A 15,150-nucleotide genomic window follows, 5' to 3' on the forward strand; every position below is an offset into this window, starting at 1 on the left:
TTCTTTCAGGGCTACGATAAATATTAAATATTTATTTGCATATTTATGAGGAAATGTTCGCATATGCTGCCACCATGAGTTTGCGTGTTGACGTTCCACATTTTATTTCGCATTTGCCAGATACTCAGAAATTTCGAATCTGCTGAATCGTCACGTTTCGCTAAAACCATATGTTTACTTACGCTATCTCCGAATTTTTCAATTTGATAAATGTTTAATCTTTTATTTGATTCATTATTAAATCTCAATGACTATATGATAAAGTTCAAGGACTCTAAGTAAAGAATGATTTAGATATCATAGTACGTACAATCGAAATAAACATATATTAAATATAAAAACACTGTCTATTCCATTCATAAACGTAATACGAAAAGAACAGTTTTATTTAAGTGTCTAAAAATTGAACGAGATACAAATCTGAAAATAATTTTATTAGACCATTAAAATAATTATGTGGGGCGCTCAAACTAGTTGCTAGAATGTCAAAACTTTTTGCAGCATTGCTCTTCACACCTAATACTTTCTTGTATAATTATTTTGATGGTACAACAAAATTATTTTCAGACCTGTAGTTAAATTTTCAAAAGCTTAATCGCTATTCTCTCTATACTGTGTACTCCAATGAAATTGTCACTATCGGTTTTTTGTAAAGAGATAATTTGGTGTGTATTTTCTTATCTTCTCGTTTTTTCGTTATTCTTATCGCATTTACATAACAACGATACCACTTAAAAAACAGAGTTTTTCAGAAAATGAGTTTGAATGTTTTAAATCATTACAATTTTGTAATATTAATTTTGAAAATGTAATTTGGTGTAATAACTAATTATATTAGGTGTTGGAATTAATTCGTAGCGTTTTTTAATGAAAGAATGTTATTTATTTCACATGAGCATTAAAAAATACATTAATGAAAGTACTTCCCATCACTTGTAAAACGCTACGAATTAATTCCAACACCTAATAAAAAAACAAAAGTATGTCTCTTAAAATATGTTCTTTTTTGTTTTCATTCATTTTTTGTAAGCAATTCCAGAAAAGCACAATTTTTTAATTATGTTATAGCAAATAAGCAATATCTATATTTGTTCTAAGCCTTTATTGCGCCTCTCACCTAAAATAAATTAAAAAGAGATATTGATATTCTTCGTTGTATTTCTTTTTTAACAAAGCACAGATGCTAAGGTCAATTAAAATAGCAAAACGCGCAGTTTATACCCATTACGTCTTTGATTCTGTCAGTAAAAAAAAAATGAGCGTTTTACTTATAAATCTTAGGATGACAAACAGCGTGCGATGTAAAAGGCTCGTGAAAAGCGCCTTCCATCACTCGTTTTCCGCCAAATAAGCTACGAAATGCAGCGAAGGAAGTCGATGAAGGACAGCCCGTCGTAATGCAGCCAGTTCTGCTGTGTGCGCAGCCACTGTACCTTTCGCATACCTTGGAGAGTGCATCCTTGAGTGCGTTCGCCAGGCGACAAAGTCCGCCTGTACGTCGTAAAATCGCTACATCGCTCGCCTATCTTAAGGTCTGCCGACTTCGCAATGCCGGTGTAAACTTTAAGGATGAAAGGAGAATAGAATAAAATTTTATGCCAGCATCGCTTGAATAAAGTTCAGCTCGCACAAAGGCATTCTTACAGTTGCTATTATTATTGAATGTATCACTCATTAAACGTGATTTCCGCAAATTGAAATTTAATTTTTTACAAAACGTAAAAATCGACGGTACATCTTATGTCAATCGTTCTTCAGTTTCTTCTACGAAGAAGAGTCTTTAAAAAAAAAAAAGAAGAAATTTCACAGCACAGTTTTGCAACGTAATTTTTTACGACGCTATAACTTTTTAGACGCTTGAACGACCGTCTAGGGCATCCTCACTGCAAAAATGCGAAATAGAAAATTATTCGATAATAACGGTTAAGAAAAAACTCGGAATTAAAAACTTTAACAACCGGAAATTAAGACAGAGGCAAGAAACTAACGAACGATGTTCAAGGACTGATTAAGTTCTGACAGGGCTAATTAGAAGCGTTTCGTGTTATTCATCGACTCGTGAAAATTGTGCTGATTTGATTAACGGCGTATATACAATGTTAAAACGGAAAATACGTAAAAAGGCGCGATTATTTTGAGTTTATGCATTTACGTTCCACGAAAAAAATAAAAGCAAAACGAAATGCTTTTAGCCGAAGGTGGAAGCGGAAGCATTTGTTTGTTTCGCGTTATAAAGCACGTCGTACATTTCCGTTTGAGTAATCCTCCGTTTTTACTACAAAAGCAATTGCTTTGCTTTTCCACGCTGAAGTCTGCAGCCGTCTTTTGTCATTGCTATCACGTCGGCTAACGTAATTTGATTATCTTTAACGAGGTAACGATCGTAAGGTGAGTTTTTAAATTCATCGATTGATCAATCGCATTATGCGCAAATGCAACTTTGTAAAAGTTGCATTTGCACATAATGCGATTGATCAGTCGATGAATTTAAAAACTTGCCTATATTTATCTCAACGATTGATCTTTCGAACTCACAATATATAATTATGACATCGCGATGCGCATATATTAGTAGAAGATAATTAGAAAGTGAAGTGTAATTTCAAGTACACGAAGAAGTCAACTATTTCATACAATGTCGAGGCATTTATTATCAAATGTGCTACATGTATGTCCAACTCATCTCATTATTATAACTTTTTACTGACAGAGACAAATAATTGGACAAGCACGTTTTTGTTATTAAAATTTATTGATACAGTATATTTAATATTTTATAATTTTTGTTATTAATATTTATTAGATAAACACGAAATATGAATTATTTATATACTGAAGAAGGAAATATGAATATTTATACACTGAAAAAAATATTTCTAAATTTTAGTAAATTATTTGTTTGAATAGTACCAACTAAATATTTACTAAATATGAAGATATATTTTTAGTACAAGAACTAGAAAATTTACAGCACAAGTACTAGAAATATTAATTTGATTTTACTAAATAAATATTTATTCAATAAAAAAAGTAAATGAACTAAATTTAGCTGGCACTATTCAAATAAATATTTATTAAAATTTAGTATTTTTCCCTAACAAATATTTTGCATTTGTTTTTAACTATTTAATTAATTAATTGTGATCGACACTGTGGCGCACTTGATGCTAACTTCAACAACTTTTTTTATTTATAAAGTAGTTTAGGATCAAGTGGAAATGAAAGGTCAACTCGTAATCCAACTTCTGTTCTCTTGAATGAGGATGCAAGTGCATTCCTAGCATCCTCCGCACGACATCCTGGAGTGCTATCAAAATCCAGGAAGTCCTCGTCAACTACGATCGTGCCGATCTACCCTGCTTTGATAGTTGCACGCCTATTGCCATATATTATCATCAATATTATTCTAATCGTCTCTATATGTTGATGAATATTTGATTATAAACATCAGCATAGTTGATGCATTATAATTACGAGACGAACGATTCGCGTTACAAGACGCAATTTTCTACTTACAGGGAAATTAGCATCGCATAACGGACACAATCAAGGACGTGGTATTAAAATGCAACACAAAATGCAAATACAATTTTGTTGTCAATATGTTACACTCGCTACCGAGCGACACGCGAGGTCGACGAAAGAAAAATCTATCAGGATGTAATGGGGTATAATGATAAACGTCTCTGATAATGAATGGAGGTCTCATCCTCGTACGCCCGTTATGAAATGTGTTTGTACGAAGGGAATATGTATCTCAAAAATCATTTGGTTCATTTAAGCAGATGTATCGTTTGCTATAACAATGATATAACTAAAAAAATTGTGATTTTGTTTAGTTGCTTGCAAAAAAAATGAATTGACATAAAAAAGAAAAGAAAAATCATATTTTAAAAGTATTTTCATTTCTCTATAATCTCATTTATTATCAAAGTTGCATTTCAAAATTAAAATTACAGAATTTCAATGATTTATAATATTTAAAATCTTTTTTGTGAAAAATTTCATATTTTTTACTTGTCGTTATAGCAAATGAATGATATGCGCTTTAAATAATGTATTCCTCAAACTGGAGCAATTACGATCAATGATGCGGTTTCATATATTAAGATGCTATAATGAATAGAAACTGTATACAAGATGCTTCATTTTATTATAACGCATTTTAATAAAAGATCTTTTTATATCAATATTTCTCGGATTGATACATTGAAATACGAATAACTTCTCAAATTAGAAATAATTGAAAAAGTAAAAATCTTTTCATAGATAAGAGCTGCAGAAAATATATAGAAATAAATAATAGAATATTATTCTTGATCGAAAATTCACCATCAAGATGAGCTCAATTGGATTATTTAATAAAATTTTAATTTCAGAATCAATTATAAAATACATATAAATTTATATCAAGATAGATTAATACTGAAAGACCGTAAATAAAAAATTACCTATCAATGCACATTAAGAAAAAGATAATTCAAAATTTATTTGTGAGAAATATATTTATATCTCACTAAAATACATCTTTAAATACGGAAATAAAATTTTATTTTTAGCAAATAAACCGTATATTTTATTTTTCTACAATTAATGAGATATATTATATTTCACAGAAATAAATATTTCGTTATCGTAATTAAATTTTTTCATAACAAATACATATCAAAGAAAATGTCGTAAGTAACATTTACTTCGCGATATTTCGATTCATTTTTCTCTCAATGCACATGACTAAAAAGATATCTATATCGAACTCGTTAAACAAAACCCATCATTATGATCGTATAGAAGTGAAATGTTATCCATTCGGAAAATATTGAAAACAATAAAATCGTACTGAAACACTACGAGTTGCTTCGATAGGCGATCCAGAGTGACGACGCATCGATTCGAAGTCAAAAGTTTATGTTATCCAGCTCACGTGTGAGTTTCAGAGTTACCTCCAAGGTGGAGGTGTCACTGTGCCACTTGGCGGAGGATGCGTTGGGATCCACCGAATGTGGTGTCGGTAGGTGCAGCCGATATCTGGTGAAATCGCGACTGGTTTTACGCATCGAGTAGATTTACAACCTCGTAAAATTGTCAAAGAAGGGCGGACGCTCGTCTCCATCGGAATCAAATGCGACTCCGACAGTAGGAACTTCGCTCTCCTTCTGTCACATGGATCGCACTAATAAATTCCTGATCGTGGTCACCTCACCTTGGACTGCGCACGTCGATCGCCTCGGATTCCACGGAGAGCTCCACTTTTTCCCGCGTTTCCTGGGGCAATTTCACCAGCACCGACAGCCACTCACAGGACGCCGTGCTCGGCGTTTTAAAACCCATCTAAATAACAATTCGTCCGTCTTCAAGGCCGCGATTCACACGTAATGTGTCGAGTAAAATGAATTCTCTTTCGATGTTTCGCGAAGTCACCGCTTTGCGAGAGAGAATAATCGAAAGACTCTAGACACGTGTTATCTTGGCTCTGTTGCTTTATTGCACCACATTTCTTTAGCGGTAATTCTATTTTTCCGGGGAAATTGCATACATTTTAATTTTTAAAGCGCAACCCGAAAACGGAAGTATATATTTTCATTTTTTAAATTAAATTCGCATCTTATTGTTTCATTTCTTTATGTTTTTCTTTGTTAGTTTTTATTGACTTTGAAGCATGGAAATTTTATTGACTTGCAGCATGGAAATCAATAATATAAATTTTGGTCTTTAAAGAAAATACAGATTCATCATTTATTTTCACCATTTTTTTTTCAGATTTATTTTATTGTACTTATTCTCATACATAAAATATTCTCAAACTTTCAAAAAAAAAAAAAAAAAAAAAATACAATAGAGATACCGAACTTCAAATCGAATGATCGATCATTAAATCTACGAATAAAAATAAACTATGATAGGTTGTATATAATTCATCCTATGCATATTCTTATATGTTCATACATATCGTAGTCTATTATTATCGTAGATTTAATGATAAATGATGGATCATGGATTTGATTTGAAGTTCTGTATCTCTATTGTATTTTTTTTGAAAATATTTTATGTATAAGCATAAGTTATAAATCAAATAGATAGTAAATCTGTACTTTTCTTCAGAGATGAAAATTTTTATATTCATAATATAAAATACTTGAACGTTTCATAACGTTCAAAATTGTATCAAAGTCTTATTTAATTGTTACCAAAAAGAGACTCACTCCTAAATAAACATCTTCAGCTGTCACTGCCTGTTTAAACTTCATCTCGTATTCGGGCGACTCTCTAGGGTCGTAATCCTGCAAGCTCTGAGTGTCGACCGCCTCTGAGGGATGCCAAATATCGTCACCCTTGCTTTGTAGGGGTGCATGAGGTCCCGAACGATTCTGGGAAGAGTCCTGGGAAAGGTCACTCGGCGCGCCAATGTCACCAGGTCCTAAACAAATATTTCATTAGCCATCTTGTCAATTGTCTCGTTTTTGTTCCGCATAACTAATGACTAATACATTGTCTCGAGAATAACGCATGATAACATCATCCAGAGACGGCGCGTAAGCTGTTTAACGGTAATTTAAAAACGGATGTGTAACGATGATTTATAATTAAACGTAACTGCGAATTGAGAATCGCACGAGTCGTATTAAAATTAATGATTGACAGCGCAAATATAACTTGCAGCGCGGATTGCTTCATTGGTTGCTGCATCGGATCATTTATAAAGCGTTACGTCGATGATATTACCGGTTTGCGAAGAGGAAATCGAAATATGCATATAAAACTCGCGGTACACGTTTAATTCTCACCGCAATTACCTACGATCCTAATAAGAGGGAGGATGTGATTCTGCTATGGACGTATTCAGAGGATTCTTCCCCGTTAAATTATTTTTATTTTTTCATTTTTATAATTAAAAAAAAAACAATTTTATTTTTAACTTTAAATAAATTTTTTATTGTCACATAAGATATTTTTTTCTCTCCATTACCGTGTAGGTAATTTCGGAAACTTTCATTAGTTATAATTTTAACAAAGTGTCATAATTTTAATAATATTTAGTAAATAAAGTTTCTCATCTAAGAGGTCATTCTTTTCTACATTTAAAAAAATTTTTTTTCTGAATAAGATGATCGTGAATATTTTGTATATAATAATATATAATAACAGTTGTAATATTATGAAGAACTATATATTTCATCTTTTATATAAATGTATTTTGCATAAATGTATTTAATATAAATATATTTGATATATAAATGTATTTTTTTAAAGTTATAACTTTAAATCTTAATATTTTTTCCATTCAAAATCCGGAATGAGAAGGAGATATTCTAAGTTCTAAAATATTTAGAAAAGCAATTCATTAAAATGTTGTTTATACGATAACGGAAATCAGAATTGAAACTCTTCCCTTCGAAAAAAATTCTGGATACATTAATGAATTTTACACTATCTATACAAAATACTTAAGACAAAAGCATTATAAAAAATTCTCTTTATCATTTCGTTGTTATCACTCGTTTCGCGAGCTTCAAGTTTACGGATGCGAATAAAAAAATATAAATTAAATAATCAAAAATACGCGAATAATAAACGCTCGCGCAAACGAGTGCGTATGGAACTGTTGTGTTTACTAATTAATTGCGTTTTCGCCAGACTAAATAATATCCTGAATAATACATCGAATTAAACGTAACGATACAACGAGATTTTCAGTTCGGGAACACATCGGGCTTTACCCGGCTTGAAATTGCACAGGGGAAATTAGCCATCGCGCGACGCCGATTGTTTTAACAGTACGCAACAATTTTGCCGGGTGTATCTCCATAATTAATCAGTCGTAAAACGTAAACTCACCCAATTTCCTCGCACCCGCCTGCGGTAGATCGTCCTCGCTGTCGGAGTCGTCCTTCGATGGACAAATTAAATTTTGGAGAGCCTGTAAATCCGCCGGACTGAAACAGCCGTCCATCGCGAATATTATATACGATATCGCGAAATTTTACTTGAAGCTCACACTTTCTCTACAACGCATAGCCCGCGACAACAAATTAACGTCGCTATGACGACGAACTCGTGGTTACTCGATAAGGTGGCCCGATTAGAAATTGACTCGGTCGAAAAATTCCGCTTGACGTCGCGCGGCATCGAAACTATTTATCTATTAAATTGAATATGCAACAGCCCTCGTTCCCTCGATCGGAGAACAATTTCAATTGTGTGTTATGGAGACAAAAATAAAAAATGGTCGAAAGTATAGCTGTGATACGTTTGATGATTTGTTTAAATTTAATTTAACTTCAACAATTTTTATTGTGTAATTAAAAAATATACATATAATGTATATCCTACATATATGTACAATGGATATATACATTATACACACATATATATATATATAAAAATAGATAGAATATAAGCAAAACGTGATAAATAGAGTATCTGTGAATGTTAGCACGATATTTTATTAATTTTCAAAAAATAATGATTGTTCCGATAATAGCACTTTCCATTCTATTCCATTCTATTTTTTCAAAAATAACAAAATGTTTTACATTTTTTATATCAAAAAAATCAAAAATAAAGAAATGCAACTTTACGTTCTAACACGGCATAACTTCCTCTAAAGTACCAGATGCCATCGAATATTATGACATCTGTTAAGTATTCCCATTTTTTTAAGCTGAATTGATTATTATATATTGTTTCAGGAAAAAATTTTAACTAATAATTTTTACATCGATTAGAATATTCGTACTGCACGGAAACGTGTCGACCTGATAATTTTGAGCATTTTTTTTAACAATATAGATCTGACTTGTTCCGCTCGAGTTCTATACGAATAAATCATTATCAAAATGTTCCATCTTATAAACAACTTTTTTTAAACAACTTTAACTATCGCTACCAGCATATCACTTAGCGGAAATGTGTTGTGCTGATTAATTTTAGTACTTCTGGCGGTAGTTCTGAGTTGTTTCGCTTGAATAAATTATTATCAAAGGTTGTGCCGCCTTATAAACATTTTTTACACAATCTTAATTATCGCTACCAGCACGTCATTTGGCGGAAATGTGTCGTACTGATTATTTTCAGCACTTCTGGCGGTAGTTTTGAATTGTTCCGTTCGAGTTTTATACGAATAAATTATTATCAAAAGTTGTTCCGCCTTATAAATATTTTTTACACAATCTTAACTATCGCTACCAGCACATCACTTAGCGGAAATGTGTCGTGCTGATTAATTTTAGCACTTCTGGCGGTAGTTCTGAGTTGCTCCGCTCGAATAAATTATTATCAAAGGTTGTGCCGCCTTATAAATATTTTTTACACAATCTTAACTATCGCTACTAGCAGGTCACTTGGCGGAAATGTGTCGTGCTGATTATTTTCAGTACTTCTGGCGGTAGTTTTGAATTGTTCCGCTCGAGTTTTATACGAATAAATGATTATCAAAGGTTATTTGTTCCGCCCTATAAATATTTTTTACACAATCTTAACTATCGCTACCAGCACGTCACTTGGCGGAAATGTGTCGTGCTGATATATGTATATTCCTATAGAAGGACCAGAACTATCTTACCAGAAGTGCTGAAAATAATCAGCCCAACAATTGTTTAATTTTCTTTTACAGCATTACAAGTAATGTTTCAATCGTATCAGTTTAGTTAGATTTTTTCTCTTATAAAAATTTTTGGAATAGTAGACTGCCGTCAAATTTTGTCTCAAAATTCAAACCTGGGAATGGGCCAACCTCAGATTCGAAATTTGGTTTCAAAATTCATACCTATAGTTTATCTCAGGGGAAACAAAATCGATCAAAGTGAAGGCGACAAAATCCAAAATAAAGTTGATCACTTTCTTTGATACAGATGGCTTTGACCTTCGAAAGGAAAAATTCAAATAAAGCGAATGCGTTTTGATGATATTTTGGACATCTAGGCGAATTGACTTCAAAATAGCCTTCAATGTGACGAGCGCATTGGAAAAACTTATTTCGAAAGGTGATTACTGTACAAAAGCTTCCAACGGTTGAAAGACATTCTGAGCATTGAAGTCAGGAGAAATTCTATGTTAGTTTTCATTAATAAAATTTATATACATATTTTAGTTTCTTGATTTTTTTTTAATCCTGTCTTAGAACTTTTATCATGAGTAGTTCTGCTGATTAAATTAATCGTCAATTAATCCTTCGAAATTGACGTCAAAATTTATAATTGTTACTGACACTTTGTGACTCATTTAATTTATGTTAATTAAAAGACACTAATTAATTTCAAGGAACCAAAATGACGTAATTCATATAAAAAAAAATATAAATACTTATTTTAAGATGACTAATTTAAATTTACAGATTAACATATAAAGAAAATTAAATTGACATTTTTGACAAATTTAATATTAAAAAATTAAATTATTTAACTTTTTTACGACAAGATTTATAATTGAGTAGGTCTAATAGACCCACTGTCAGCTCTGAAGGATTAAATCCCGAGTTTGAGCAAAGTCACCCTCAAAGTCTGCGCTTCTGCCAATTAAATTTTATGATAAGCATCCCATAAAAAAGAAAGCTTTTAAAGAGTCTTCAATGTAAGAAAAGTAAAAATAAAAAAAATTAAAGAAATTTTTAATTAAATTATATAGACATAAAGAAGGAGAACGCTTATGATCTTTAAATAGATTTCAAGAGACCGAATAAGAATAATCCATCTAAAAAAGAAATCTATTTTGCATATAAAAATTATGAATATATTCGATCTTATTTATTCAAGATTGTCTAAATAAACATCTGAGACGTTATACAATTATTCATAGGAAACAGCACAAAAATTGCTACAACATTGCAGCATTATTGCTGCAATATTACTGCAAATTCTGTGCTGTATGGAAATAGTCTGAATATTTTCGTAGTCAAATTCAAAACGATTTTAAATTATAATCAATCTCTGAATATATATATATATATATCGATCGATCTTTAATTCGTTTTTAATCACATTTAAAGATCTATATCTGCATCAATTTAAAGATCTATCGTACATGTGACAATTTGAAACACTTGCAGTTTCCTGCAGAAATTGCATTCCATTGTGATCGCTGGCAACGAAAATGGGACGCACCTTACACACCTTAATCGAGGAACCTGAAATCTGAAACCGCGCAAAACGTTTCATGTGCCGCTTGTGCGATCACATGCAGTCCGACCAACGCAACGCAACGGTGTCCAGTGCCGGTGAGGGAGGTCCTTTCTGCGACAACACTTGGCAACATGGTGGACGTGATGAACGAGAAACTGTCGAAAAAGTAAGTAAAGTGCACGATATTGGACGAGATTATCGTATCTGTAGGATATCCGTTGGATCTCGTGACGCTTTTCGCTCGATTCCTCTGACCGTAACACGGCGATTTTTCCCCTCGCGGGTGACATAACCTAAAAACAAGAAAAGTCCGACATGTGGCTCGTTGCCACGCGGTCATATACGATGTTCATTATGTGTTTCGGATTTTCTCGCAGATAGTGGTATCTTGTAAAAAAAACTAATCGTCATGGGTAAAGTCTAATTCCGGTGCAGCGATCATGTTCGGTACGTTAACCAATGTTCGTGTTATGATTGCGCGGCCAGTAGGGCGAACCTGGTTAACGAGCCACGGGAAGTTGCGTCAGACTCCTCCGCGTCGATTTGCCACGAAGTGCGTAATGGATCATTCGATATATTATTCGATCCTGAGAGAAGTGACTGAGACGATATCCTAATTTGCAGCGAGCTGAAAAGGCGCCTCAAGGCCGAGCAAAAGGCCAAGGAGAAGGCTGAGAAGGAAGAGGCCAGGACGCTTGCAGTGGCAGCTCAATCAAAGTCTGAGAAAAAGGAAATCAATGAAGAAGAGATTAGTCCAAATGTAAGTTCTGGAGTCTTGTAAAAATTTATACTATAATAGAACAAATTTATCTTGTGCGGAAAACAAAGGATAAAGGATCCTTTTATTTCATGGGCAATCAATTTCTTTTTCTTGGATTTAATAGAATTCAGCAGCATGATTTTCAATATTATACTTTAACTAAAGTCTGTTATACAACGTATTAATATTTTTATTAAACCTAGCTGTACATATTTATTTTTTACAGGGATAGAATGTATAGCTCTAAGGTTAAATCTTAAGCTGATTCCAAAAAAATTTATTATGAAATTTGTATATTTGCAGGAATATTTTAAGCTCCGGTCAAACTTGGTCAGTCAACTCAAAGCTATTAATGATAATCCTTACCCGCATAAGTTTCACGTATCTGTCTCCCTGGAGGAGTTCATTGAGAAATTCAAAGATATTGTGAAAGATGGTGAAATATTGGATAATGAGGTACATAGCGTTGCTGGACGTGTTCACTCCATTCGAGGATCTGGCGCCAAATTGATCTTTTATGATCTTCGTGGAGAAGGTGTCAAGGTGCAAGTGATGGCTAATGCAAGATTGTATGAGAACGAGGAAAAATTTGTAGCAGATACTGCAAAGATTAAGAGAGGTGACATCATAGGTGTCGTTGGCAAACCTGCAAAAAGCAAAAAAGGCGAATTCTCGATCGTACCACGATCTATTACCCTTCTAAGTCCATGTTTGCATATGTTGCCACATCTCTATTTTGGCCTGAAAGACAGAGTAAGAAATAAATTGCAGAAAAATATATAATCCTTAAACATATATATTTTAAAAATTTGTGTTATAATAATTCCTAACTCATTACAACATGCAATGTGTGTGTAAATACATTATGTAAATACATAATTCATAATTGAGCTTTTGTATACAACCAGGAAACAAGATTTCGGCAGCGATACTTGGATCTTATATTAAATGACAAAGTTCGACAAATCTTTCATATACGTGCGAAGATAGTCGCTTATGTACGCAAGTTTCTTGATAATATGGGCTTCTTGGAAGTCGAGACTCCCATGATGAATATGATTGCTGGAGGTGCAACTGCCAAACCCTTTATTACACATCATAACGAACTCAATATGGACTTGTTCATGAGAATCGCTCCTGAGTTGTATCACAAGGTATAAAATTCTTTTTCTCCATAGAGTTTAAAATAAACATTATTCTAGAATAAAAGAAAAAATAAAGCGCAACAGCAATCATTTAATAGATGCTAGTCGTCGGTGGGATCGACAGAGTATATGAGATCGGCAGGCAATTCAGGAACGAGGGTATCGACATGACTCATAATCCAGAATTCACCACCTGTGAGTTTTATATGGCATATGCCGATTACAATGACCTAATGGAGATCACGGAGAACATGGTGTCTGGCATGGTGAAGTCTATACATGGGACTTACAAAATAGAGTACCATCCGGATGGACCGGAGGGCAAAGCATGCGAGATCGACTTCACACCACCTTTCAAGCGTATTTCAATGATGACGCAATTGGAAGAAGTTCTACAAGTCAAACTGCCCGAAGCTGATCAACTTAATACACCGACAGCAATCAAGTTCCTTAGTGATCTTTGTGACAAACATGAAATCGAATGTCCTCCTCCCAGGACATCAGCGAGATTACTAGACAAAGTAAGACATAAATGAAACTTAATGTAATCTCTAACTTCTTTTTGAACGTAACAGTCTAGTAATTTTAATAAGTAACCAAAAATAAGAAAGATTGTAGAAATATAACTGTTAAGACATTTGTATCTTTCAATTACACACAATAATATCAGCCACTCTAGATCGGAATCTCTTTTGCGGAATAGCTCGTTGGAGAATTCATCGAGGATACTTGTATCAATCCCACTTACATCATTGATCATCCGCAAGCAATGTCTCCATTGGCAAAATGGCATCGATCCAAGAAAGGTCTTACTGAACGATTCGAATTATTTGTTATGAAAAAGGAAATTTGTAATGCGTACACCGAACTGAACGATCCCGTCATTCAGAGAGAAAGGTACATAGAAAATTAAACTTATTAATGAAGATTTGTGTTTCACACAATATGTTTGGATAAAGCCGTCGATTGAGTTATTTAATTTTACAAATTTAAATATGTAAAATCTGTATATAGATTTGAACAGCAAGCAAAGGATAAAGCAGCCGGTGACGAGGAAGCACAATCGATTGATGAGAATTTCTGCACAGCTTTGGAATACGGTTTACCACCAACGGCTGGCTGGGGAATGGGTATTGACCGATTAACAATGTTCCTCACCGACTCAAATAATATTAAAGTGAGTACATAAATTGAATATTTGTATATTTTCTAAAATGATGAATTAAAATTTGAAAAAGAATATCATGATCTTATGATGAAATTAATTTATTTTTTCATATAATTAAATTATTTTGAAGTGATGTATGAAGAAGAACGAAATATATAAATCGAATAAAAATGTATATTTCTTTGCTCTTTACAGGAAGTATTGTTCTTCCCTCAAATGAAGCCGGATGATCCAAACAAAAATAAGGAAGTGACTGAAGATGATAAAGCGTCAAATGATAGTGCAGAAAAATAAAATTTAAATAATTATTTTTTAAAAAATATAAAACCGATAATTTGGAAAAAGTATTTCAAAATTTTTTATTTATTTAAGTGTAAATAAAACATATTTACACAAATAAAGATTTTTTTTTTTCAATCAATAATTGGCTTATAAAAGATGTGCTCTTCTTATTTTTAAATTATATTAAAATTAAAATAATTAAATTATATAAATGATGTTTCTTATATATATCATATTTATTTGATACCCGACTACACATTCATTACATATGATCAAGTAGATACATTTACAAAATCGCAAAAACATGAGACTATAATGTTATTGTAAACATTAGAGTGTTCCTTGTCTATTAACATCACAATTCTAAATCATTTATATTTTTTATCTTTTTTTTCGTCATTTTATAGATAAACCAAAATTCGTCATTTTATATAGATAAATTACAAAATTAATATTCAAACTATTATTAACATTACATAAAAATCCATAGTAATCAGGAAATGAAAAAAATAATTATTTTTTACAAGTAAACATTTCTAAATATTGAGCTGCGTTTCAAGACTCTTAAAATACTTTACTCGCCATTTCAAGATATGAAATAACAAGCTACATAGTTTAAAATCTATTTGTCCAAAAAGTTAAGGATCAAAGTTGATTTTCACGAATTAAAATGAATTT

The 15,150-nt window shown here is 32.4% G+C and overlaps 2 protein-coding genes across 3 annotated transcripts; one reads left to right on the forward strand and one right to left on the reverse strand.

The window, feature by feature from the left end:
- Nucleotides 1-760: 760 nt before the first annotated feature.
- On the reverse strand, nucleotides 761-10,588 carry Dnaaf6 (Dynein axonemal assembly factor 6). The gene is made up of 4 exons (XM_011062567.2): nucleotides 7,837-10,588; nucleotides 6,204-6,418; nucleotides 5,204-5,331; nucleotides 761-5,028 (listed from the first exon to the last, which is right to left on the reverse strand). Exons 1-4 carry the CDS (start codon nucleotides 7,949-7,951, stop codon nucleotides 4,899-4,901), a joined length of 588 nt encoding a protein of 195 aa, XP_011060869.1. The 5' UTR covers nucleotides 7,952-10,588; the 3' UTR covers nucleotides 761-4,898.
- Nucleotides 10,589-11,121: 533 nt separating this feature from the next.
- On the forward strand, nucleotides 11,122-14,696 carry LysRS (Lysyl-tRNA synthetase). 2 transcript variants are annotated; one of them, XM_011062546.2, is made up of 9 exons: nucleotides 11,153-11,283; nucleotides 11,495-11,670; nucleotides 11,742-11,877; nucleotides 12,181-12,630; nucleotides 12,786-13,031; nucleotides 13,121-13,543; nucleotides 13,726-13,919; nucleotides 14,037-14,199; nucleotides 14,386-14,696. In XM_011062546.2, the coding sequence occupies exons 2-9, from the start codon at nucleotides 11,558-11,560 to the stop codon at nucleotides 14,482-14,484; spliced, it is 1,824 nt and encodes a 607-aa protein (XP_011060848.2). In that variant the 5' UTR covers nucleotides 11,153-11,283; nucleotides 11,495-11,557; the 3' UTR covers nucleotides 14,485-14,696. The 2 variants fall into 2 exon arrangements, with proteins under 2 accessions (XP_011060856.2, XP_011060848.2); XM_011062554.2 differs by lacking the exon at nucleotides 11,495-11,670 and having other exon boundaries at nucleotides 11,122-11,283.
- The last annotated feature ends 454 nt before the right edge of the window (nucleotides 14,697-15,150 follow it).

The sequence above is a fragment of the Acromyrmex echinatior genome, chromosome 3, assembly GCF_024713525.1.
Source record: "Acromyrmex echinatior isolate Ae372 chromosome 3, ASM2471352v2, whole genome shotgun sequence".
NCBI classification, from domain to species: Eukaryota; Metazoa; Arthropoda; class Insecta; order Hymenoptera; family Formicidae; genus Acromyrmex; species Acromyrmex echinatior.